This window comes from Eleginops maclovinus, chromosome 19, assembly GCF_036324505.1.
Source record: "Eleginops maclovinus isolate JMC-PN-2008 ecotype Puerto Natales chromosome 19, JC_Emac_rtc_rv5, whole genome shotgun sequence".
Taxonomy (NCBI): Eukaryota; Metazoa; Chordata; class Actinopteri; order Perciformes; family Eleginopidae; genus Eleginops; species Eleginops maclovinus.
The window spans coordinates 12919392-12944411 of record NC_086367.1 but is presented as its reverse complement, the minus strand read 5'-3'; the positions used below and the strand labels follow the sequence as shown (position 1 = coordinate 12944411).

Sequence of the window (25020 nt, the reverse complement as noted above, 5' to 3'; positions counted from 1 at the left end):
CTGAGATCAAATCATTTCCATAATATCAAACCAGTTTATTTTGAGGATGCCCAAGTTGACCACTGTTACGCACCTTTTGAGGTGACAGTAGAAAAATAGATTCAGTGAAACTAAATGCAACTTAATATCAATCTACAAACATGTTTTCTATGATACCATACAAGTACAAAGTACCTGTTATATTCCAACACAAGCAATCACACATTTCAGATGGTTCAATTTCAAAAGGTGCTAAATAACACTATGTACACAAAATGAGCTACATGAGATTTAAAAGGACTATTTGATGCAGGCTGGTAGAAAAGAGCTTGCATAGACATCAAAGTCACTTCTCCAATAAAAGCCCAGCCGCAGGCGGGGGAAGGCACTGACTTCTCTACAGCAAAGAGCAAAACAAGGACTTTTATTCGACGGAACATTGTCCTGGAAAATAAAACAACTACCCAACATGAACATGGGGAGGAATCTGGAGTTTTGCATTTTTTCCCCATGAAGCAATCTAGATGGAAAAATGATTTTTCTGCTTGGCAACTTCATCACTGCAGAGCAGAGAGCTAATATCTTCAGATCCTCTACATATTCCTGTTACTTTGAAAGTAAAGAAACATAGGGAAGAAAAAGAAAACATCTCTACAAAACATAGTAATCCACACCATCTACAACATTGAACAGACTGCCCTAATCGTAACATTTAGGAACAAAATAGATTCTGAGACAATCGTTATGTTTTAGACCACACATTCTTAGTGAGAGTTCATGACAAAGACAAGTACACAGTGTTGTCCACTACAATACAAACTCCAACCTTCGACAACCACTAACATGTGATAGAAACCGTTAAACATTTCTCAGAACATGTGGAGCTCAATTCATTATATATAATTTCCATTGGAGATGTGAGCCAGCAATCGCCAACTTCTCTTCAGATTCCTTTTGCTCAAAAGTCATTTGTTCTTTTTCCCTTCAGCTAATGGACAGGTGGCTCCTACAGTGCAATGAAACTCATATGTGAGGTTGTATGCCAGCTGCTGGCTGTAACAGGCTTTCATGTGTGCATTTGCATGGTTCTTTAGCTACAGCTGCTGCAGCTCTTATCAGCATATTTAACAGTATCAACACTGACTGTGCAGGTCCACAGTCTGCCATAGGGTGGCGTCATGGAGGCATGATGTGTGGTTTCAAATTTTGGGTTGGGGTAGCTAATGTATCTTTTGTGATCAGAACAGTCAAATAGGCAATTAACAGGGGTTGCGATACTATGACATCATTCTTAATTGAACAAAGGTAGCTAAAACTGGATATTCCAAGCACTGATTAAGGCTTTAGATTTCATTACTTGATGCTATTGGATTAAATAGAACAAGAGGCTCTAGCAAGTTAACCGCAGCACTCTGTGCCGCAGCTTCTGGTTAATCTGACTCTGATATGTACAAACAGACCTGACTAAAGATGGGAGTGTACAGTACTGAGATTGTCTAAACACCTGTGTGTATCAAATGTATCCTCGCACACACTCACACGCACACACATACAATTGTTTCAGCTGAAAAACCAACAAACCCCCATTATTCTAGTCGATTACTGTACGTCAGTTGCCATGGCACCCCTATATTTCCACTGTATCCCAGCAATGAACCTGCTTGCGATCCATATGCACCCCCACCCCTCTGGAAACACCAGGCCTTTGCCTCCAAGCCAGACACTCAAAGGCTGCGATAGGTAAAGCCTGACACAATTATCAGACTTGGTTACTGGAGAATGATGACCTACTTCCTGTCGGATCCAATTCCTGCTTTGTGTGACCAAACCTTGGCCTCATCAGCACTGCAAAACCAAGGCTGGGAGGAGACAACTAGTTAAGAGGGTTGCTATAGGCATGCTACAGGAAGAAATGGAAATGGGAGGAAAATAATACTGCCAGACGTATTTACATATGATTTTATCATAATTCTCCCTGTCCCAGACTGTGTACCATTGCTAGCTTGTGTAAATTGAGATTCCTTTCCTGACATCTCCCCATTCAATGCTGTAAAAAAACAGAGACAACCGGGTCTATGAATATAATCTTTGTTAAACCATCAGTTCATAACTGAGCTACATATTCTAGTTTTGTGACCACCTAATGCTGGACTCACCAAGCAAAGAGCTAACCTCTTTCTTTACAATCAAACTCAAGTGACTAATCCATCCTAGTAGAGCCTGAGTCATCCTCTAAACCAGCAGGACCAGGCAATCAATTACAAGTATTGACAATTACCCTACAGCTCTTACTCATTCCATACTCTGACTGTGTGATGGATAGCACAGTGTGATAGAGGTAGGACAAAAAGGACAGATCCTATAAATAGCAACCATCGACCACCCCGCTCCCCTGTTCCCCACACACACACACACACACACACACACACACACACACACACACACACACACACACACACACACACACACACACACACACACACACACACACACACACACACACACACACACACACACACACACACACACACACACACACACACACACACACACACACACACACACACACACACACACACACACACACACACACACACACACACACATTTAGATAGACAGTCACTCATCATGCTTTCCCTTTTCTTAACTCAACCCCTGCTCCTCAGGTGGGGTTAAAGTGCAGATTTCTTATAAGGGTAGTCAGGCTTGCTGGGTGACCTGCGGTCCTCGCTGACACTGTTCCTGTGAGGCTGCTGGAGGGACCCGGGGCCCAATGATTCTCCAGATAAAACCATTTCCTCCGGGGCATCCCGTGGTCCTGTGTGCCTCTCCTCATAGCTGTCCATGTTTCCGCTGGGTGACCGTAAATGGCCTAAGCCGTGAGTCAGGTCTGTCTCATTTGAACGCCCCCTCGGGATGTGCCCCATCCTAGGCTGGGCCCCAGAAGGGCTGGCTAGGACTCCATCATGCCTCTGAGAGGTCATGCTGAGGACATCTAGACGAAGCGGGTCTTGGGCAGTCCGCCCCTGCGTTCGGCCCTGGGGCTGAGAGTCAGAAATGTAAGGTGGTGGATAAGAGCTGGAGGGGTTGCAGCTGTGGCTGTAAAGGTCTGGTCCTGCAAAGGAGGGCAGGGGGTGAGTGGAGGTCGGGGTCGCAGGTCGGCAGGAGAAATCATACAGGTCAGGGAACTCGGCCTGAGCCTCCAGCTTGGGCTCAGGAGCGTGTCTCTTGCAGGAGTGGCCATGTCCCGGACCGTGGCCATGGCTGTGGCGCGCAGCAGGGCAGGGCCCGTGAGGCAGATGGTGGCCTGATGGGCCCATCGGGCTGTGAGGGCCTTCCCTGTCCATCTCTGCCATGTGCTGATCCCTCAGGGACATTACAGAGACACCCAGTGCAATGTCAGGCATGAACTCCCTCATAACAGGCTCCAGGCTCATCTGCATCAGAAAACATACAAATGTGTTACGTTACCTGACGTTTGAGCAACTCCTGATCCCAGGCAAAACCCACAAAGCTGCATTTAAATAAAGAAATCCATCACACAACTCACCGCTTGCTGGTCTGAAAGCAAAGCTCTGCCCATAGCCTGCGGGTTGGTGCAGTCTGGGGGCTGTGGCCTGGGAACAGAGGCGTAGTCTGAGCTGCCATGCTTAGCGGCTGCATGGCGCTGGATCAGGGTACGGTTGCAGGGGTAGGAGAAGGAACGGGTGGGGGTTGGCATGGGCACACGGGGACGCCAGGCACCCTTGAGCTGAGCATGGCTGGGTGTGGCAGGGGGGTGGTATGGGGGAGGTGGAGGAGGTAAGGGAGGGTGGAAGCCCACTACTCCTTCCAGCTCTGTGAACATGCTATCCATGGCTGGGCTGCTGTTTACCCGACACCGACCCACCTGGCGCAGAGCCAGAATTGGACTCTCGTCTCCAAACCGTTCATCAGGGAAGAACTTGTACGGGTTCTGAAAACACCAAAAGACAACAGAAGATAAGAAAAACTGTATCGATTGGGAGCTGACAAATCTATTTCAAGATTTGTCTTCCTGCGGTTTTTCAAGGTCCTTGTTCAACGCGTTACCCCACCTGTTGGACTCCCCTCTCATCCCCCTCCACACCCTGAGGACAAACTGCTTCACACTGACCTGCAGTAGCTCAGTGGCCCCGTCTGCGAGACCGAACTCCCTCAGCACCCGCAGCTGCAGCTCATAGCTCACGGTGGCTCCTTCACCACAGTTGAGGGCATAGGCTCTCTGGACCTGCTCTGTGTGCCTCAGCTCCTGCAGCCTCCGGATCATCTCCTTCACCACAGACAGCTGGGGCACTGAAAGATGCACAGAAAAACACACAAACATTGACGGATGGATCCTTTTTGATATGAGCAAAGTGTTAAGGATACCTGAGTAGTTTGGATTTTTGAGCACCGACGATCCTGTTACCTGGAATTTCATTGGCCACAACTGATGGAGCGGTGTTGGAGTTGCTGGCCATTTGCTGGTGGTTGATCATGTGACAGCACTGAGGCACGGCATTGTTGACCATGTAGAGTGTGTCTGGGACATTGGACATGCGCACTAACCGCAAACGCACCAGGTCGGTCTGCTCCACCATCATTTCATCAAGCACAGACTGGGGGGCAGGCAGATGACAGAGGGCAAGTTACAGCAGAACTTCTGAGAAATAAAAACTTCTATGTGCAACTCAAGGACACAGAGAGGGTTTGCAAATCAGTTCCACTTGATTGACACTTCATCTAATATGATTCTCTCTGGTCTAGGGAAACGTTCATAAATATTCATGGGAAGCCCTATAAGTTATTGGGAAAATGTGCAAATGGACATAAAATGAACTTCACTCAAGGAGATGGAGGCTGCTCTTTGAAACGGTGAGTATGCATAGCAACAGCTGGGCATGGTTGAGCTTAACGGTCTCTGAGCTATGAACAGGTCCACAAATTTAGTCTGTCCTCTTCATAGAACCTCTACTCTCTTTGATGATAGCAATAAGGGACACAAAATATTCCACTACGTCCTGCGCTGTCTGAAGGCCCCATTAATCAGGCGTGAATGAGCCTTACCTTAGCCTCCTCCACATAAGGAGAGAAGAGGCGGGGGCGCACATAGATGCCAGCACTCTTCTGCCGTAACCAGGCATTGGCTTTGCCCCCCTCAGCTGTGGGCAGCATGTCTGAAGGAGGGGTGCTTATCAAACCCCTTTTCAGCTGCGAACAGAGGTGAGGAATGTGCTGCTCAGTTTATGAAGGTAACAATGACTCAAGTGCAGAGCCACACACACACACAAGCAGACACACAACACACACACACACACACACACACACACACACACACACACACACACACACACACACACACACACACACACACACACACACACACACACACACACACACACACACACACACACACACACACACACACACGCAGACAATGAGTACTGACCGCGTCAGCGAGGACGTCACTGTTGGGGGGTAAGATGTGCTCAGTCCGGATGAAGGGCAGGAGTGGAGACAGGATCTCTTTTAGCTCCTCCACATCCAGGTCTCTCCTTTTCACTCCCCTTTTATTCACACTGTGGGCTGTGCCGCTCAACAGGTTGGGCTCTGGGTAAACGAGGACAGGAACAGCCATTAGCAGGTTTTTAATATAATGCATATAACTGTGACTATTTATGCATCCATGACAAGGCTTTCAATGTTTTTAAGTCAACCTGCTGGCTTTTTTTCCACATTGTTCAGGCAATTTCAATTGAATAAATTGCAGATAAGTATTTCTTTGTCTGAAATGCCTGCAGTGGTGTTAAGCTTCCTAAGCAGGTTACTCGCCCATATAATATGATGACATAAAACCTTGACCATAAATCCGACATAGATACAGAGGAATACAAGGTCATAACACACATGAGGCACTCCTTTCTGAAGGGTAAAGTTTGGTTCATTTTAGTAATGCTTTAAGGCATATTTTGGAGGCTCTTGGTAAGTGGGTAATTTCCTCAGAGCCATTAGGGGTCTGCTCAAAGGGTAATTATAGAGTGTATTATCTTACCCCTGTCTGCCATCCTCTTAATAAGCTGCTGCTCGCCCCACTTAACAACATACTTGAGAATGTCCTGTTCACTCGCCTGTGAATGAGCCAGGGGTAAAGAGAGAGAGAGAGGAAGAGAGAGACATAGAGATATAGGACGGGGAGAAAAAAAGACACAACAGAATTATTAGGACAAGGTTAGATATTTTCTGGAACAAATCTAGAAAGCTGTTAAGTGAGGATAAGGTGCAAATGCAATATGTTCCGATGGTGTCCCGGCACAGCTCCGGCCTGGTTGGTCTGTTTGTGTATTTGCATGTCAACACTTCACCTCAACCATCTGGTCTGATGCCCGACTAGCTTGGCAGTGCAGATGACAGCTCAGCTTTGATTAGGTTCTTGGTTTGAAGGCATTTTCCTCAAGGGAATTGTACTCAACTCTGGAGAACCTTAGTGTCATCAGTGTGTGTGTGTGTGTGTGTATGTGTGTGTGTGTGGTGTATGAGTGACACAGAGTTTGTTAATGCATTGATGTCTATGTTTTCACTGTATTTTCACTAGGCAGTAATTCTGACAACATGTCAGGCTCCCATTACTGACGCTTCCCACTGAAAAATGTATCTTCCCTGCTGAGAAATGTCAGAGGGAGTGACAACGGATTGACAGCTCATGTTCCGTTTCTTACCTGAAGGTAGTCAGACTGAATTGCGCAGAGGAGGTGCTCTTTACTAAGCTCGTAGAGAACATCCGAAGTGACGACCTGACTGAATTCCTCGCAGAGGAAATGCAGGGCCTGCCTGTGGACCCACTTGGAGCCATACGGCTGAGAGCTCCACTTCAGGATGGGGACGAGTGAGTCCAGAGAAAGGCTTTCCACCACAATGTCCTCACAGCCTGGGAGACACAATGAGATGCATAAGTAATTTACACCAAGATATTCGATCCAGTCTCTTCATGGGAACACATGTCTCATATTTCAAGTTCATATATTAAAGCTAGCTCTATGATACTTAACAAGAGCTAAAGGAAAATAAGTACAATAATGAATGATTTAACTGAAATAAGAACAAACTGTAATTCTGCAGCCACTGCCAGACCATAAGTAGTTTTGACTCGTATTCACTGACCCAGGGATCTCCCTCTACTAGCCCCCACATCCTCCTTGCTGTGTTTCCTAAATCAGGGCACATACCAGAACAGCAGGCAGTGGTTTAACTCTGTAACACACCAACCCATATAAATGCCTTTGATACCTTGATGTGTTTCAGTCTCAAGCTGCCTTCTTTTAACAGTGATAAGTAAACACAGCAGCCTGAGGAAATGTGCTACCGGTGCACCGGCGCACACACAATTCACAATAGTGTACACAGTTGTGTACATAAATCAAAAATGCAATAAAAAGCCACAGAAGGCTTAGGGATTTTTGCAACTGCTGCTCTAGACATTTAAAAAAGGAACCGAGTTTTGAAAATGTAGCCTGCGCCTGCTAAAACTCACACTTATTCTAAGAGGGATTCTTTTAGCCACAATTAAACCCCCAAACATCCACTCAGATTAACATATGATTGGCTAGGTAAAGTGTTCTATGACAAACGCGTCAGAGCTTTAGTGGCTTTTATCCTCTGGTCAACAACATTTATAAAACGTATTTCCATGGAGATAAAGCCAGACTGACTGACGTCCAGTTAGAGCTGATCTAAACTGAAACATAAGCTTGCCAACTTCCTCATTCCAGTCTCTCCTGTCCATCAGCTCAAGGTTGGGCAAGTAGCAACGCTCCTCTGGGAAATAGTCTAGACGGATTTCAGAAAAAAGGCCTTTTATAAGAAGTAAGGAGCATTTATGGGTACAAGTCGGGAACCGGCCTACCTTACATATTTCAAGGGTGCTGAGTCCAAAAAAACCGGTACCCGGGTGAAATTTTGAGGTTTTGACCTTCTAATTTGCATATTAAAATGGCCGCCAAATTGCCCATCTTGCACAGTTATTGGACCATTTCCTCCTAGTTTTTTTTGTAAGTAGGCAATCAAGATGAGGAAATTAAGTTTCTAGATCGATAGTCAAGGGTCAAACAAGGATATAGTGGAGGCTCAGTGCCTTTTTTATGTATATATATATGCAAAATACCAACTTTTAAGGTGAAATTAAGCATTATTTGTGTCATTTTTTAAGGCCGACATAAATATTAAATAAAAGTTACTCTGAAATTTTCCCTGTTGATATGACATATGATGTACACCATATTATATGATAACAAAGAAAAAAATCCATTGCAAGTTGTCTGAGATTTCATGTTTTTTTTTTGTTTTTTTTTTGCAAATTAAGCATTTGTTCTCTAAATTCTAAGACGGGAAAAACCCAGGTGAATAGGGAAAAATATTCAAAAAGAGACCACCATGAAACGTACCAAGTTGAATATTTAGATCAGTACATAGCATGGTCAGTCCCATCGCTGAGGACCCTTTGCCTGAGGTGAATTAACAGCAAAGAGGATCGTAACAGTTTCACACGCTTTGGTAAGTTTCCTGCTTTTTGATTTTTTTAGACAAAAAATGTCAATATTCCTTAGTTATTGATTGAGCTTGTTAACCCTATTTATCCAAAATGATACTTTTTCAACCATAGTGGGTCAAAATTGTGTATTTCAATGATATTGAGATGGCTAGCAACTGGGAGAAAACTAGCTAACAGTTAGCTAACAGTTTTGGAGGGGAAAAAAAACAGCTAGCTAGTTTTTTTTTCTTCCAGTTGTGCCCTAAAGATGACCACCTCTGTTGATACAAGTTTATTTCTTATAATTCCAACCCAAACATAGCCCTGTGGCAGCATAAATCCCCCTACTTTCTAGCTAGCTAGCTAGCTAACAAGCTATCATAGGGCAATGGATGCTGGGGAGTGACTGCTGTGACAGGGCTAGATTTGGGGGGAGGAATTATCAAAAATACATGTGTCAACAGAGGTGGTATTTCATCTTCACTCCTTCAGCTGGATGTTGCCGTACTTCATGCGATATGACCACCTGAACTATGCAAGATGGGGGCCAGTGTATATTGCTGAGATGCACCAACTCCCAGAACCTGTACTATCTGAGTTCCAAAGAGGCAACTTTGTTGTGAAGCGGTCCGATCAACGATTCAACCAGGTCGATCCAGACCAAGCAATGGAGTGGATCAACGGAACAGGGAAAAAAGGAGGGGGGATCATTGGCATTACTAAGACACCTTCAGCCCTTTCCAGATGGACACTCTCCTACAACATGAGGTCCCATGTAGCAGAAGAGACACATTTGATGTTCAGCAACACACCTGAGAAAACCTACGTCCACAATGAAGCTACCAAATCCCGTGAAAAGAGAGACAACAGAGACGAAATGGCATTGGTTTTAGTCTTCAAAGGGTTCAAGGTGTTTGATTCAGTCTCCTCAGGCTCATTGCAAAATCTCGCCACGAAAGACGTTGCCACAGAGGCTATCCAAAGCTCATTACTTTCTGCCAAAGACCTAGGACAAGAAAAAGTGAATTCATTCATTGAGAAAAGGATGATTGTTCCTGAGGACAAAGATAAACCAGAGGTCCCAATCCATGCAACCCTACATAAGAGCAAAGCTAAAACATTTGCATCTCTGTATGAAGTGGCCAAAAATCCTAAAATCAAAGACAACAGAACTGTCATAAAGGCTGACCGAAACATTCTCAAACGCCTTGTTACGGCCTATGAGGCAGGTCGTCCAGTTGACTTACCAGCTGTCCTAAAACACGAGCTTCTGCCAGTTCCCATATCCCTTGCTGAAATGAATGGGACACTTCGCACTGGAAACAAGTCTGTATTAGTAAATAAGTTAACTGAAGACATAGTCTGTCCTGAGGCTATTGAACTTCCCGACATGTCATCTTGTCTCATCATAGATGGACAGGCACTTGTGGTTGCCCTTGGAAAGCCAGACAAAGCAGTAACATTTGGGGATCTGGCCGACACATTTGTCAGAGCAGTGTTGAAAGCAGGATGTTACTATAAAAGGATAGACGTTGTGTTTGACAGATACAGAGAAGAGACCATCAAGGGTGCTACCAGGACACGACGCACAAAAGCAGCTCAACCAATCAGACGACTTGTTGAGGGCCTCTTCCAAAAAACTGGACCAATTTCCTGTCCCTCCCTGACAACAAAGCTGATCTTGCCAATCTACTTTCTGAAGAACTATGTGCTCAGGCACCGGATGATAAAGAGATAGTAGTTGCTGGTGGGTTCAGAGACGAAGAGACGGAGGTTAGGTCATCAAAAGCAACAACCAACCTGACTCATCTGAGAGCCACACACGAAGAGGCAGATACCCGATTGGTATTACATGCAGTGCACTGCCAGTCAGACACAGTAGTCGTGTCATCTAGAGACACTGATGTACTTGTGATTCTCGTTTCCCATTTCCCACACGTAGCATGTAAAAAACTCTGGCTGTTGTCTGGTACCACAAGGAAGCCACAATATATACCAATTGATGCTGTTTTTAACAAACTGCCAAAGGATTCAGCACCAAGCCTTGTAGCATTTCATGCACTAACTGGTTGTGATACCACATCATACATTGCAAGTCACACCAAAAGTACATCATGGAAAGTCTGGAAAATGCACCATCAATTGCTCAGCAACCTCGGAATTGGTGATCTCACGGAGGAGACTCAAAGATCTTCAGAGGCTTTTGTCTGCAGAATATATGATGTGCATAAAACAGACTCTGTTGATGCAGCAAGGCATATACTTTTCTCCAGGACAGGTAAACCAGAAGCAATGCCGCCTACAAGCGATGCGCTCCACTTCCATCTGCTGAGAGTACACTACCAGGCAATGGTTTGGAGAAATGCTCACTATGCCACACCTGAGCTTCCTTCACCTTTGGACATGGGATGGAAAGATGGTGATTCAGGACTACAGCCCATTCTTATGTCACAGAACCCAATACCTGAAAGTTGCCTGGAAATGATCAGGTGTGCCTGTAAAAAACAATGCACAACACGCCAGTGCAAATGCCGAAAATCGGGGCTGTTATGCACTGCAATGTGTACATGTCAGAGTGATGACCAATGTCCTTGTTTAAATGTGGAGTTGTAGTCCTCAAGCATACCAAGGCAATGGGTAACCAAAGAACTTGGAAAAGGACTGCAGAAAGAAATACTAATCAAAATGAAATTCCAAAGACAAATGGCACACAAGCAAACTAGAAAGGTATAAAAACAATTTACCAAAACAAGTGACCTATGGAACTTACAGAAGACAGATGAAAGCAAAGCAATTCAGCTAGAAACATGAAAGAAAATATACAGAAACAAGATGTGATCTGTAGAACTGTTCAAGGGAAGTTTCATGTTTTTTTTTTCCCTATTCACTTGGGTTTTTCGATGTTTGAATTAAGAGCATTATGCTTTGTTTGCATAAAAAAATGAATTCTCAGACAACTTGCAATGGTGTTTTTCTTAGTTATTATGTAATATGGAATACATCACATATCATATATACACTGGGAACATTTAAGAGTGATATTGACTGAATATTTATGTCGGCCTTAAAAAATGACACAAATAATGCTTAATTTCACCTTAAAAGTTGGTATTTTGCATATATATATACATAAAAAAGGCACTGAGCCTCCACTATATCCTTGCTCTGACCCCAGACTATAGATCTAGACACTTAATTCATCATCTTTGATTGCCTACTTACAAAAAAACTTGGGGAAAATGGTCCAACGACTGAGCAAGATAGGGAGTTTGGCGGCCATTTTGATATGCAAATTAGAAGGTCAAAAACTCAAAATTTCGCTCGGGTACCGGTTTTTTTTGGATTCAGCACCCTTGAAATATGTAAAGTAGGCCGGTTCCCAACTTGTACCCATAAATGCTCCTTACATTCACTTTTTGGGTACATCCCGTCTAGTCTAAAACGCTTATCTTAAAGTAGAGGATCTAAACTGCCTTTCCGCCCCCAAACCAACACTTTGAACACACTCTCTGGGAAACTAGACACCAGACTTGAGAGTGATGGCTCCAAAGATGCTTTTGCTTTTAAATCTAAGGCTTCATTTCCATCCACGCACAACTCACACACTTTTAAGAATTGCACACGTGTTAAAAGTAATGTAGATGCACACACACATGAATGCATGGACGCACAAACGTGTGATACTTCCTCTTTAAGGCATCGTCAGTTTACATTTCAAGTTAGCGAAATGCAAAGCAGACACCTACAGAGTTCAAATGAAGAGTGGAAAACCTGCATCATTAAGTAGACAGATGAAGTTGAAATGTTGACCAAGGCACTAGGGCTTTTTTATCTGCTATAAACAAACAGGAAATGTATTCAAAACATCTGTGCCTCCAGCTCCAGCACTCCTCCCTGTGCTGTCTCTCTTCTAGAAAGTGCATTTTCTCACGTCAGTCTTTCACCTTTGCGTCCCTGCCCTCTCCAAAAAGCAGACACACAAACAAACACTTGCACAAAGGCAAAGAATACCCCACCCACCCAAAAGCAAACAGCTCTGCTCTGTGTTAGCACATTATAATTCACAGACTGTCTTTTAAATCACAGCACTTTTATTATGAGCAGGAGATTAGAATCAGCATTATATCTAATACTAACCCACCTCCCCTTCGCTCCACGGGTGGTACACCACATTCATTGGAGCTTAGCCGATTGACAAGAATATGAACACAACAGCAGGAGCAGCAACAGCCAGCTTAACACTACACTAACTTTGGAGGACGTATGCATTTTGTCCTGCTGTTATTATTTGGAGCTCTTTGTTTATGAAGCGCACCGTCTCCAAAGCCACTTAAATCATGAACCGCGCTCTGTGGCCTGTAAACAAGCTGCTGGATGTAAATCATGTCTGATGATGATCACTCAGGGCCAAAGACTCCAGTAAACTGAAAGCACTGGTCAGTGATTGTGTATGCAGGGAGAGGGAGAGGAAGTACCACAGTGAAACCACACCAATTTGCTATCATCTCTGCGGCGCCCTTGAAAAATGAATAAGGCTTTTAATATTGGTTGCTATTTGAGTGGGAGGGAGTCATAAAGGGATACACATGTTGAGAATTATTTTTCGAAGAATGACAGGGAGCTAAACTGCTCTACAATAAAAGAGTCAAAACTTCACACAGCCAGACGGCAGCAGTGGAAGACCACACGAGGAGCGAGATGGTGTGTCAGATGAGAGGGCTCGCTGCAGATTAAACCCCTGACAAAAGCCCTCTGCTGCCTCATGAAGTGACATGGTAGCAACACAATTTTCAAGGTATGGGATGGGAACAGACACATTTCTTAAAATCTCATAATCAACTTACAGATGCTAGTTGCTAAGATTTTTTAAATTAAATGTGAAATACAATATCCCCTGCCAACCAGACAAATAGCTTTTTACATTCAAGTCTGTCCAAGATTAGACATGTTTGTAAAGTCAATTCATTTTGATTTATGGCCCAAAATGTGTTTTTGAAGTCAAAGTATTATTGAACTCTGTCTCCAAAGTGGACATTACTGCCAGGTTGGAAGAAAGTCCCTAAATGCGTTCCTGAGATTTTGTGTTTACAATAATATGATCGAAGTGAGATCACAATGACCTTTCATCCCAAAAATGTAATCTTTGAGGCAAAGTGGACGTTTGTGCCAAATCTGAAGAAATTCCCACCCTCCCATAATACCACTGGTCTTTGCTGTCCCCGACAAAAAAAGATACAAAATAGAGACGGTAATAGGAAGTTGCAAAATAAAAAAATAAAAACTGGACCACTAGATAAAATGACACCAGGTCAACCTCGACTAGCTCCCCCCCATTTAACGGAGGTTTCATGGGAACTGATTAGAGCGGTGCAGCACTGAGGGAGAGGGGGATAAAAATACCCCCGGTTAGGGGCTTGTTGAGAGGGGGGATGGGAAGAAAGAGGGGGTGATGGTGCGTGGGGATGACACTATTTGGCTGTTCGTTGGCTTAAGCTGCCACAGTGACCCTGAGTGACACTAGAGCTTGAGGGTGGGAGGGGGTGTCTACCCAGCTGTGTATGGTGTAAGTGTACAGTAATATTGAGATCAGCAGCTTAGCCACAACTTATCCTGTGCTTTTAAAATATTTTATGCAAGCATCTTTATGTTTGAGTGTCCCAGATATATCTTGTGTTTTTCATAAAGGTAACCATTTTGTCAGGATGAATCTTGTTGTCATTTTTATAGATAAATAGTAAGCTTTGATACCTTGATGTGTTTCAGTCTGCATCATTGGTGCCATTCTACCAAACCCGAGTGATATTGGTTAGACCAGGTGCCTGCGAAGAGCCCGAAGGACATTTAAAGACAATACCCGCCTCAGCAACAGCCTGTTCACCTTGCTGACGCCTGTCAAGCGATACAGGAGTATCTGATGCCATACCACCTGACCAGCAGCTTTTATCTCAGGCTGTGAGACTCCATAACCTGATTTCATCTTCATTTTGATGTGTAATCTCGTGTTGTACAATGACAACAAATTCATCTTGAACATCTAAACCCATTAAGATTATGATGTATTAAAACTGTATCAATATTGCAGTATGAATTTGCAAAGAGAAGCTGCAATATCTGCCTACTGAGGAATCGATACTTTTGAGCTCGATTCAAACTAACTTTTATAAATCCATGTTAGCATAGCATACTATCAAACTTTCTTTTGATGTGAAAACGCTTCACTAAAATGTTTTGAGTCACACCAAAGTTATAAAACTCAGTCACCCAGCCTCTCTGGATCCACAGTTCTGACAGGCAGCCAAATGCAACACTTTTTGTCTACATTTGAAATAGACCGCTATACTAATCGAAAAAGAGCTTTATGTGTTAAAAAACTGGACAGCACTCAGACATGAGACTCTGCAAGAGGTGAGAATGACAAAGTGATTGGCTCATGTCAAGCCACTCGCTTTGTCATTCTCACCTCTTGCAGAGTTCCAGAGTCATGACTTTAATCTTCGACATGTTACTGGGGTCAGTAAGTGAAATAGTGGATAGAGTCAGAACGATACTGTGACCTGGGAAAAGATATACCAGTGACGAAGTAGATGACAGAGACGACAGAGGCTCAGAAGCGCTGCATGTTTCAGACAGTAAGCTGTCTGCCCCGGGAGACGCAGACAAACCCTTCAGCCTGTATCAATCTGTTACTGGCAGCCGCAGCTCTAACACCCATCACTGTCAGCCAAGCTGTTTAACACCAGCCTGTTCTGCACAACCATATTGCACATATTCCACCATATGCATAATGTAATTCTAAGGACTGTGTAGAATAATTATACATTAGCGTGAAACATGTTATATGAATGTACAGAGGGAGGGATATAAATAGGCCTTGCGAGGCATTATTCACAACAAAATCCAGTCCGATTTGAAAAAAATACAACTCCAATTATTTGATCCACAGGACCAATTATATAATTATGATTAATTACAAATTACCTTTGAAATTCATGGTTAAGTCTTGTCAGCTACAAAATCAGTTTAAAACTATTTGTCCAAGGTAGGACTTTAGAAGAAGCGTTCTGCAGCACTGAGACTCATTGAGTCAGAGAACACATGATGAATAAATCAAATTAAACTAAACTCTGAGGCAGACCATGCATAAAAGTAGAGCTAGATAATTAAAAACATTTATTTCATAATTTTGAATATTTTTGTTTAAATTAACTCATATCTCAATCCTAAAACTTGTATATAAAACAATGAAAGCCTCACTTTCTTTTAATGATATTGAACTTACGTATATAAGAGGACATATCAGAAATGAGCAAAAATGAAAAGGGAAAAAGATGCAAAGCATAAAAACTTATCACAGCATTTATATACCGTTCTATATATGGCGGTAAATTTGTCTTACCTTGAGCCAGCATACTAAATTCTAGGAATAGAGCGATGTGGTACAGCTCCATGGCCTCCTCTGTGCGTGTGCTGGCTCCACGACCCCCAGATACCAGGGCTTGAACCTCGCCCAGGCTGCCCGCCGAAGGGCTGCCCCGCAGCACAAGCCCAAGCTCCACCGCATCTGTGTACATGCAGTGGAGAATGACCTGCACATATTTCCGTGGTATGATGGACTCATCGAGCACTATGCGCGTTGGTGTCTGCAATGTGCGCTCTGTCATTTCCTCTCCTGTGCGGATGCGCCGCTGGAGAAGGTTCCTAAAGAAAGGAGACCGTGCCGAGAGGATAGCTTTATGAGCCCTAAGGTCCTCGTCTGGGGTCCCGGGGCATCCTGAGCCCACTGTTGGTGCTGCGGCCACAGCACCTCGCTCATTACAGCTCTCTATCATCTCAGAGTCTGAGGAGAAGCTGAGCAGAGCGTCGTAGTAACACATGTAGTCGAACAGGCCCTTCATATCAGCCTCCAGGGAGTTCGGAGTACCAAACTCCTCACTGAGTTGCACCAGCACATCCACGTTCTGCAGCCTGGTATCCTCCGCCCCGCCTACCCCAAACTCCCCAGTGTACAAGTAGTGAAGTAGGGCAGAGAACATGGGCACATCAATGCCAGCGGTCTCAATGTCCATGAGAACCTCTGCTCCATAGCCAGGCGATGACGATAGCAGAGTCTTAAAAAAGGGGCAGCGGGCAGCCAGGATGGCCCGGTGAGCTGGGAAGCAAGTACCTTGGAAGATAAGATCCACATCAGTGCAGTATTTATGCTGGTAGAGGGCGGCCAGATTCCGCTGCAGGTTGGGGGCCTCGGCACGTGCCAGGCTGGCCTGAAAACTTAGCTCCTTGAGTGCTGCTGTGCCCTCGTATTCCTCCACCAGGGCGTTTGTGTCACGGACGTCCCACCCTGACAAAAGCTCACGCATCTGCCGCGCATGATCTGCTGAGCGGCTTGACTTCCTCCTCTTGATGAATCTCCGTTTGAGGGTCGCCAGACCAAGGCTCTTCTTCTTCCTGTCTGTAGGCCGCTCATGGCCGTGCTCCAGGCTGTATAGCTTAGACTCCCAGCCATATCCCTGCTGCGAGTAGGATGACGTCCCTGGAACAAACACAATGCATATTAGATTAATACACATTTTTACTTTGTGTTTAAAAAAAATGAAAATCTTGATTTACACTTGATACATTATGAAATAGCGATGACAGTTTTTTCTAGATAACTCCTTTAAATTGTTTTCTAGTGAGACATTTCATAACCCTAACACCAGTTCACTCTGGAGGGCAGACTGCTAGAAACACATTCTGTCTCTAGCACCCCTGTGGTGTGGCCAGCTCCGTCAGGCCAAACACACATCGCCCTGACCCAGCTTCCAAAGCATCTGGAACTAGTTCAACAGCAGAAAAAAACATAATTAATCTCTTTATTTTGTTATGTAGTGTCAAAACGATGGTTATTCAAAGACAATGAACCAATTAGCTCATAGAAGACTTTGTCCTGCGTTGTACTCCTCCATGAACTTCCGGCCATTCACATACCTCTGCCCAATCAATTACTCTAAACGGCAGTGGTCTTTGGCATGCGAGACAGACCTCGTACGTCAGAGGAAACTCTGCCAAGGAGATCCTCTCTCTTCCTGCCCTTCTCTCAACATCCATCAGTGTGACCCAAATAGTAATCATTCTAATACTGTGAATCATCAGTGGCACAGATCAGCTCACCCCAGCAAATAACGGTTTAAAGTAAACCTCATGGGTCTCGGCGGCTACAGTGATAATTTGGCTTTACTTTCACTTTAGAGAAACTTTCAACATAAACCTCGGAGCCGAAGTCATTTAGAAAGTGAAATAAATAACGATTTTTGTTCAGGACAGATTTATTTAAATTAATCTCTGAAGCAGTTCCCCAAACCGTCTGGCACAGAGGGCAGCGGGGAAAGATTTAAGGACCATAAACGAAAAAGACTCCAAAAAGGTTGATAATTTAGAGTTAGTCTCCTCCCATGCCCATGATGAACAGTGATTCATAACAACCAACCAAAAGCACTACTTCAAAATACAAGAAGTACAGAGTGATCTCATACACTCGAGTTCAAACAAGTAACACACATGGAATGAGCAACCTAAATGTGACCCTTTTTAGCACATGCAGGCAGACAGAAAATAGCTAGCTGTTGTAGTAAAGCAATGTTCTCGGGGAATGACAACCACACTGCTGATATTGAAAGAAAAATGTAAAAGGTAGCCGTCATGTCATTCAGTAGAAAAATGTTACAGTCTAACAAACGGACAAAAGGTCACGACACCAGACGACATCAGCTCTGATAGCCAGCAGCTATCATAATCACATCACACCACCCCCCACACTAACAACAAAGCAAAAAAGAGCAATACTGAAATGCTGGTACTTTCTTGGTGGAAGTTATTTTAAACTCTGACAGCAGCATACTTAATGTGATTTTGGTTAACCACCCAATTTGGACACACATTTCTCGGCATATCTGCCTCTCATAATACTTCATAAAATCCATATGGCAGGGAAAAGTAGATATTTCTTTTTAATGCATCGGTTGAGTAAGGCAATGGCCCGCTTCAAGAGCTCTCATGCACAATTATATTCACCTCTTGCACCATTAGTTGTCATGGAAGCAGGTTAATGTAAATTAAAGTGTGAGTTTGGCCATGCTAAACCCCCCTTGTGTGTTTTTTTTAGCAGGGGTGTGATTTGCCAAAAGGGTTGAGAAATACATGTTCACACCTTACTTCAGAAGAGTGAAGCCGTTTTTCACTTACAGTACATTTAACAGATATTTTATCGTCTGCTGGCTGAAAATACAGAATCATCTATCGGAGTGCTCTTTGTTAACCGTGCAACTCATCATAACACTCTTAATTAAATAAGATAGATAAAATACCAACCTATAAAAGTCTGCTGTGCCTGTGCATTTCCCCCGATGCGTGGGGAGCATGAGTGTGGATAGCTGGAACCATTGGCACCCATCCTCACTTCTCTTCACTTGCTATTTGGGGTCCCCCCTCTTGCTGAGTCATTCTGCTCAGACAAAGTACTCCTCTCAATCCTCAGTCGTGGGTCAGGCACGGATCCTGTGAAGTAGCCTTAGAGCCCCGGGCCCAGCCTGCCATACCTGGAGGAAGAAACATGAAAGAGGACAGAGAGAGAGATGTTTCAGTCAAAGAGTGAAGGCCTTTTAAAATGTTGCTGACTAACATCTCACAGGGATTGCAACATGATGCGTTTGGACTGTTTGGACTCTGTCAAAAGATAATGAATAGCCAGGGGCGTCAATGTTAAGAGAGCTGAACAAAAGGACATCTATAACAATCTATCACACTGTTTCAGCCACATTGAATGCAGCGCTATCATGAATCAAAGCTGCCTTGGCCATTTTGAAAGGCTTGAATGGCAAAAAAATGTGATGATGAGGATTTTTTGGAGTGACAGTCTTGAGGACTTTGTGTTCAGGTTTTGTTGTATCTTTAATCTTCAATGGTGCCTTGTGTTAACAGAGACTTCCTCTGCTCAGCCCTCAGGAAACTCAGTGGCAGTCAACAACAAATCTAATGCAGATGTACAGTGAATTTTCAAAGGGAAGGTACAACACACTCCGCATTTACTCCCTCTCACACTCTAATTTCACATTCCAATTAGAAATGTGGATGTTTTTCCAGGTCAATGTGCATTCAGAGTATAATTATACGGCACATTGAGGGAAAATTCATTGACCAAGACCATATCCATTTGAGCCAGGCAGCTTAGTTTTACGTTCTCATTTAATTACTAATGAAATATCTCTAAGCTAACTTTCAAACTATGGATCTCTAGTCGGATCACGTCAGTAGTCAGACTAAGAACCCAGTGAAACTCTTTTCAATGTTAAAGCAAATGTAGCAAATTATTTGACAAAGACAAGGTTAATATGACATTATATAGTATAAGACGATACAAATATTTCAGAGATGTTGCCCTTCAGCAGTGCTAGCTTGTCCATTAAAACTTCTAGCTGCTTTGGGCCATGTTGCTTATTGAATATTGAATATGACTTTGGCATCAATGGGATGAAATACTTTTGACTTGTCGGGGTTTAATAAATTGCATAAGCCAAACAAAAAAACAGCACTTTCTGCTTTTCTTTTTTTTAGCCTATTAACAGCTTTCATTCAAGCCTTCTTCAAAGATTACATTTTTAACAATTTATTATTACATTATTAAAACGATTGATGGCTGAATTCCATTTAGCTACAGCTTCATTAACTTCTGGTCTAGGACAAAAAGAATGTGATTTTTCAGGTGGTTGCTCATTCATAACGTTTGGTCAAATAAACATTACTTTAAGACAGAAAATGTGAGCGACAGAGATCCACTGCAGCAAATAGCTACACATCTTGGCAGCAGTAAAAGGCGCTTGCAAAACCCTTTCTGCTCTCTTCTATGTAACGTCTCTGGCTGCGATCTAACAGAAAACAGGCCACCTCATTAGCTAAGCATACCATCAGGCTATTAATTACAAACTGAGTCTAGATTTATGTTTAAGAGCAATCCCATTGAGATCAAAATCATGTTGATTGTTTTCCAAACCAGAAGGACAGCTTCTCAATTGTACATGCCACTTACATCTCTAGTTAATTTGAATAAATATGTGCCCTTTTAAAAACACGATGAAGAGACGTGGAAATGTAATTCTGTTAGCTCTTGACCTGATCATAACTAAATGTAAAAACAGTGATATATATGTACACATTTCGTCTGTTTTTCATGCCAGGCCAGACGGAGAACTGGAGTGTGATGGGAAATCTGTTTTATCTCAGCCTGCTAGTTTTTCCTGCCGACCATACCAATAAATCATTGTGTCTGCCCCGGTAGAGCAGCACAACCCAACCTCCCAAGGGTTCAATGGAAAACCACAGCCTCTTACTCCACACTCACAAATAGTCACCAGGCAGTCACACTGGAGCACTCCAATAAAAATGTTGGTTGATCTTTATTTCATTAGGCCGCCTTAAATAAGCTCCATCTTCACAGGGAATTCGTTTGGACAAAATTAGAAATTGAATTTGAATATGTAGGAGAGGGAAGAAGCCCTTGAGATATATACTGCCTTGTTTACAAAAGGGGGTAGACGGGTGGGGTCCTCAAAGGAGCACAGCAGAGGCAGAATAAAACAAAGCAACCAACACATCAATCGAACAATACACTGACTCCCAGCTTTAACTCATTCAAATGAGTGAACCAAATTTAACTTTAGCTGCAGTGCAGGATTCTAAAAGCATAATTTAAGACAGTTATTTCCTTCATACGAACACTGTTCATGAAGAATCTCCGCCATAATCTCTCTGATGTCGACACTTTCCTGTAGTTTAGACTGAAACAGTGTGCTGCTCTGTTGTGCTCAGGCGGGGAGCAGAAGAGGGCAGTTCCATAGACGTGGGGTTGGGGGCAGACACCGGCCGAGCTGGACTATATGTCCCTAATGAGAGGTGACAGGAGACACTCCCTGCCCCCACCTATCTCTCTCTACATACACACAGACATATGTACCCTTTCAAAAAGGGCTTACCTTGCCTCAGTCACTCGGTTCATTTTCTTTTATTTAAATTAGACCCTTGCACAGATTTCAAAGACAGAATCCCAGACTCCCACAGAACATTACTATACAAAACTGCTTGGCACAAAAACAGGTCTGATGTATTATTCAAATGACAGTCAGGGCACTTTATCCATCATTTATGTGGATTTCCTCATCATGGCAAGAGAAACGGGAAGCAGTAGGTATCTGGATCTCATATCCTGTCTGCAACTCCAACATTTCAGGAGCATGTTCTTATTATTTTAAAGCAGGTTTCTACAGGCCATCCCCTATCAAGAGCTCTGCTAATGAAACACACAGCCAACATTTTTGAATCAAAGTGACAGCTGTAATGAAGCTATGGCAGCATGACAAATCTTCAGCAATCAAAAGTGATGTGGGGAATTACTTGGGCAGTGTAGCAGATGATTGAGAATTTTATATTCCTTGCCTTTCTGGTTATTGAATAGTTTGTAAACCTAAAGGGTCCCATTGATTTGCTCAAATGGCACAAAGACACCTAGGTGATGTGCTCTCCATTGGTCCCACTATGAACCCTATGAATGAAATGATGTAATCACCACCTTTTGACAGTGATCTTTGTTAGGCTCAATGACACAGCCAGTAATCTTCTAAAGAGGAGCAATCACTGTGCCAATATCACATTCAGGTCTGCCTGAAAGAGCAGCAACTGTAGAAATACATCCCCTCAAAACACTTTCTTTTCTAAATGACACAGTAGCTGTAAAGTGCAATACATGTGTCAGAGCTGTTAAATACACAGTTTGATATAATTTCATTAAAAGGGGATTTTTATTAATCCGCTGATGGCTTGTTATTATCTCATGAAGTCCCAGTCATCACACTGATCCCAGGAGAAGCGTAGAGAATTTACATAGTGGAACCGCATACAACTATACAGAAAAAAATGCAGGCAATATGTCAACTAATCCATTCTTAGAATTTCTGTTGATGTTTAGATGTATATCAGAATAAGGTAGGTTTTGCTGACAGTAAAGCTTTTAAATGACCTGTAAGGGTAGTTAGACTAAATGTGCTTTGCTAAACAAAGAAAACACAGCGTCAGAGTCATTTTCGACTTTTTGGACATTTGATATGATAAGACGGGGACATTATAAGCAATGCAGCAGTAAGCAGGAACCAGAACCTTCTGCCACAGCGACCTCCACCCTATTGTGTCCGTATAGCCTACATCTCCTAGCAATATGCGCGTTTGGAATATGGACCGCAGGTGGATAAAAAAAAGAATACTGAATAAATGACTCTCTCTAAAGAAATAATGTTGTGACATTTTCTCTGAAATGTCACAATACAGCAGCAGAGCAGACCGCTTCACTTTGCAGTGTTTTCGCCAATCAAAATTACAGTTAATCAGGCCATTCAACTGATTACAGACTCTATGCCAGGAGAGCTACAGGAAACTACAGGAGTCAGAACAGTCTAGAAAACAGCGACACACTGAAATGACAGACAGACGAAACAAAAGTCTCCACAGTGATGACTCATGGTGGGCAGCCTCGGGATTAGCCAGTCAACCAACAATATGAACCCTAGTGATGCATATTCACCATTTCACGGACTATGTTGTCAGCTGATTGTATATTTTTGGCTCTGCAGGTCATTGTAAGAACACAAAAATGAGTGTTTCACACATGACATTTTATCGGCATCAACAACTTATTTTCTTTAAAGACCTTTGGGTTAACATCTTTTTAATAAAGAAATGAGTGTGCACACACTAATGATTATATAAACACAGCCTGGTAGTCAACATCCAAATAATGAATGGCAGGCCGGGAAACAATGAATGCTCATTTCAAGTGAGTTGTCAATGCTCTTTGTTAAGTTCTCCATCCATCTGGTCAGGGTAAACAGCACTCAGGCCAAAGTCCAGCTCGTTCGGTCACTCTGTGGCAAGTACTTGCTAGTTTGCAGCCTTTCATGCCAGTCATGGACTTCTGAGCATGTAACAACAATAATTACATGTCATTATATTGTGGAGCACTGACACAAATACTTAACCTGGTGAAATGACAACCCTATATAGTGCAGAGCGCAGTGAACGCACCTTTCCCAAATGAAAAGACAGTGATACACAGGTTGTCTTTCAGAGGGAAGCAGGGTGTAGCCTACAGAATGCTGAGTCTAGCACGAATTTCAGTGAGATTACCACAGGATTACCAGTGTGCATATGGTTCTTCACCACTTAAATAGATAGTGGAACAAAGATATATTATACACCTCGTAAAAAAAACCGATAGGATTGAAGCACATTCAAAAAACAGTTTTGGTGGGTGAACCAAAACTGTGAACAGAAAAACAGAATACCTACTCCCTGACCTTCACGTATATGCTGGATATTAGACTATTGGACATCATTATACGACTCTGATATCAATAAAACCTTTTCCACAAGTATTCTACAGATTGCAATAAATGTCAGGCCACATTGTTGCCATAGCACAACCTATCAACAACTATCTGACACCGAGGCAATAAACAGCAACATGTAGGTGTATTTACAAAGTGAAAATGTACATTCATCCCGAACTTTTCTATCGACCAAGCCTCACACAACGGAGGAAGTGTTCCCCTCTGTAAGCTGTGCATAAAGAAAACAATCATTTGAGATGGCTTTGTTAGCCATACGTTTACGCGGAGCTATTGTTGCTCTTTGCCTATCGGTGGGCTATCCGCTTCCCAGCGGAAGCCCTAGTTAAAAGTGCTTGTACGAGCAAAAACCAAGTGGGTTGTTTGACTCAGCTGATAAAAAAGGGAAGAAATGTCCAAATATTTGGCGACAGCCTGGCGAGAGGAGTCATATTCACCCCAGCCCTGTAATTAGTAGCATATCCTAGGAGGCTAGGGTTAGCTATCTCTGCTCTGTGTCGCTTTGACTTTACCGTTAACGTTCCCCATCGGAAACAGCAATTTACTTCGAGCAGGATGCAATGCAACTGTTCAGAAAAATTGTTTACCAGAAAGTGGAGAGCTTCGTGGGCATTTTTTTTTCTTCGTATCAGCTCGTAGTTCAGACAGTACTCCAACCCAAGTTGTCCATGGCAGAGAGAGAAAAAATGCAGCTCAACACCTTCTTTTTCCAACTCTGCTCATTACGCACGGCTCGACGTCAACGTCCACATTTGATCCCTAATATGCCGTCATTTCCACTTGCATCGAATTTCCAGCAATTACCTAGACTTAAAACTAGACCTAAACCATTTTTATTTTCGGTTCGGTTCGGTATTTCCCCATAGTAGCACAACGCCTTGTTGGGTGGTTGTGATGGCCTATCCCAGCGCTAACCGTTTCAAGATAGCCAGATTAGGAAACGGTGCTTCCGGTCAGACTTTCAAAACAAAACATGGAATATAACACTTTTCAATGTGTACAATAACAGCGTTATCTGATAATATCCATTTCTATCACGTCTGTAGTTAAAATCTTGAATTGCAATTTCACCAGTTCGCTTTTGTTTAGCTC

At 43.2% G+C, this 25020-nt stretch overlaps 1 protein-coding gene across 1 annotated transcript; it reads right to left on the bottom strand.

Moving 5' to 3' along the window:
• Nucleotides 1–14: 14 nt before the first annotated feature.
• Nucleotides 15–24837, bottom strand: btbd7 (BTB (POZ) domain containing 7). Its single transcript, XM_063908683.1, has 11 exons — nt 24516–24837; nt 18851–19077; nt 15900–17033; nt 6696–6904; nt 6032–6107; nt 5429–5589; nt 5047–5190; nt 4409–4598; nt 4115–4293; nt 3530–3934; nt 15–3416 (listed from the first exon to the last, which is right to left on the bottom strand). The coding sequence occupies exons 2-11, from the start codon at nt 18930–18932 to the stop codon at nt 2652–2654; spliced, it is 3345 nt and encodes a 1114-aa protein (XP_063764753.1). The 5' UTR covers nt 18933–19077; nt 24516–24837; the 3' UTR covers nt 15–2651.
• Between the last annotated feature and the right edge of the window lie 183 nt (nt 24838–25020).

Excerpts from the sequence above, each read along its gene's own strand:
- btbd7 (XM_063908683.1), bottom strand. The coding sequence starts at position 18,932 with ATGGGTGCCAATGGTTCCAGCTATCCACACTCATGCTCCCCACGCATC. Across the intron at positions 4,599-5,046 it reads CTTATGTGGAGGAGGCTAAG|TCTGTGCTTGATGAAATGAT; the intron begins GTAAGGCTCATT and ends CCTGCCCCCCAG. Across the intron at positions 3,417-3,529 it reads TGCTTTCAGACCAGCAAGCG|ATGAGCCTGGAGCCTGTTAT; the intron begins GTGAGTTGTGTG and ends TTTCTGATGCAG.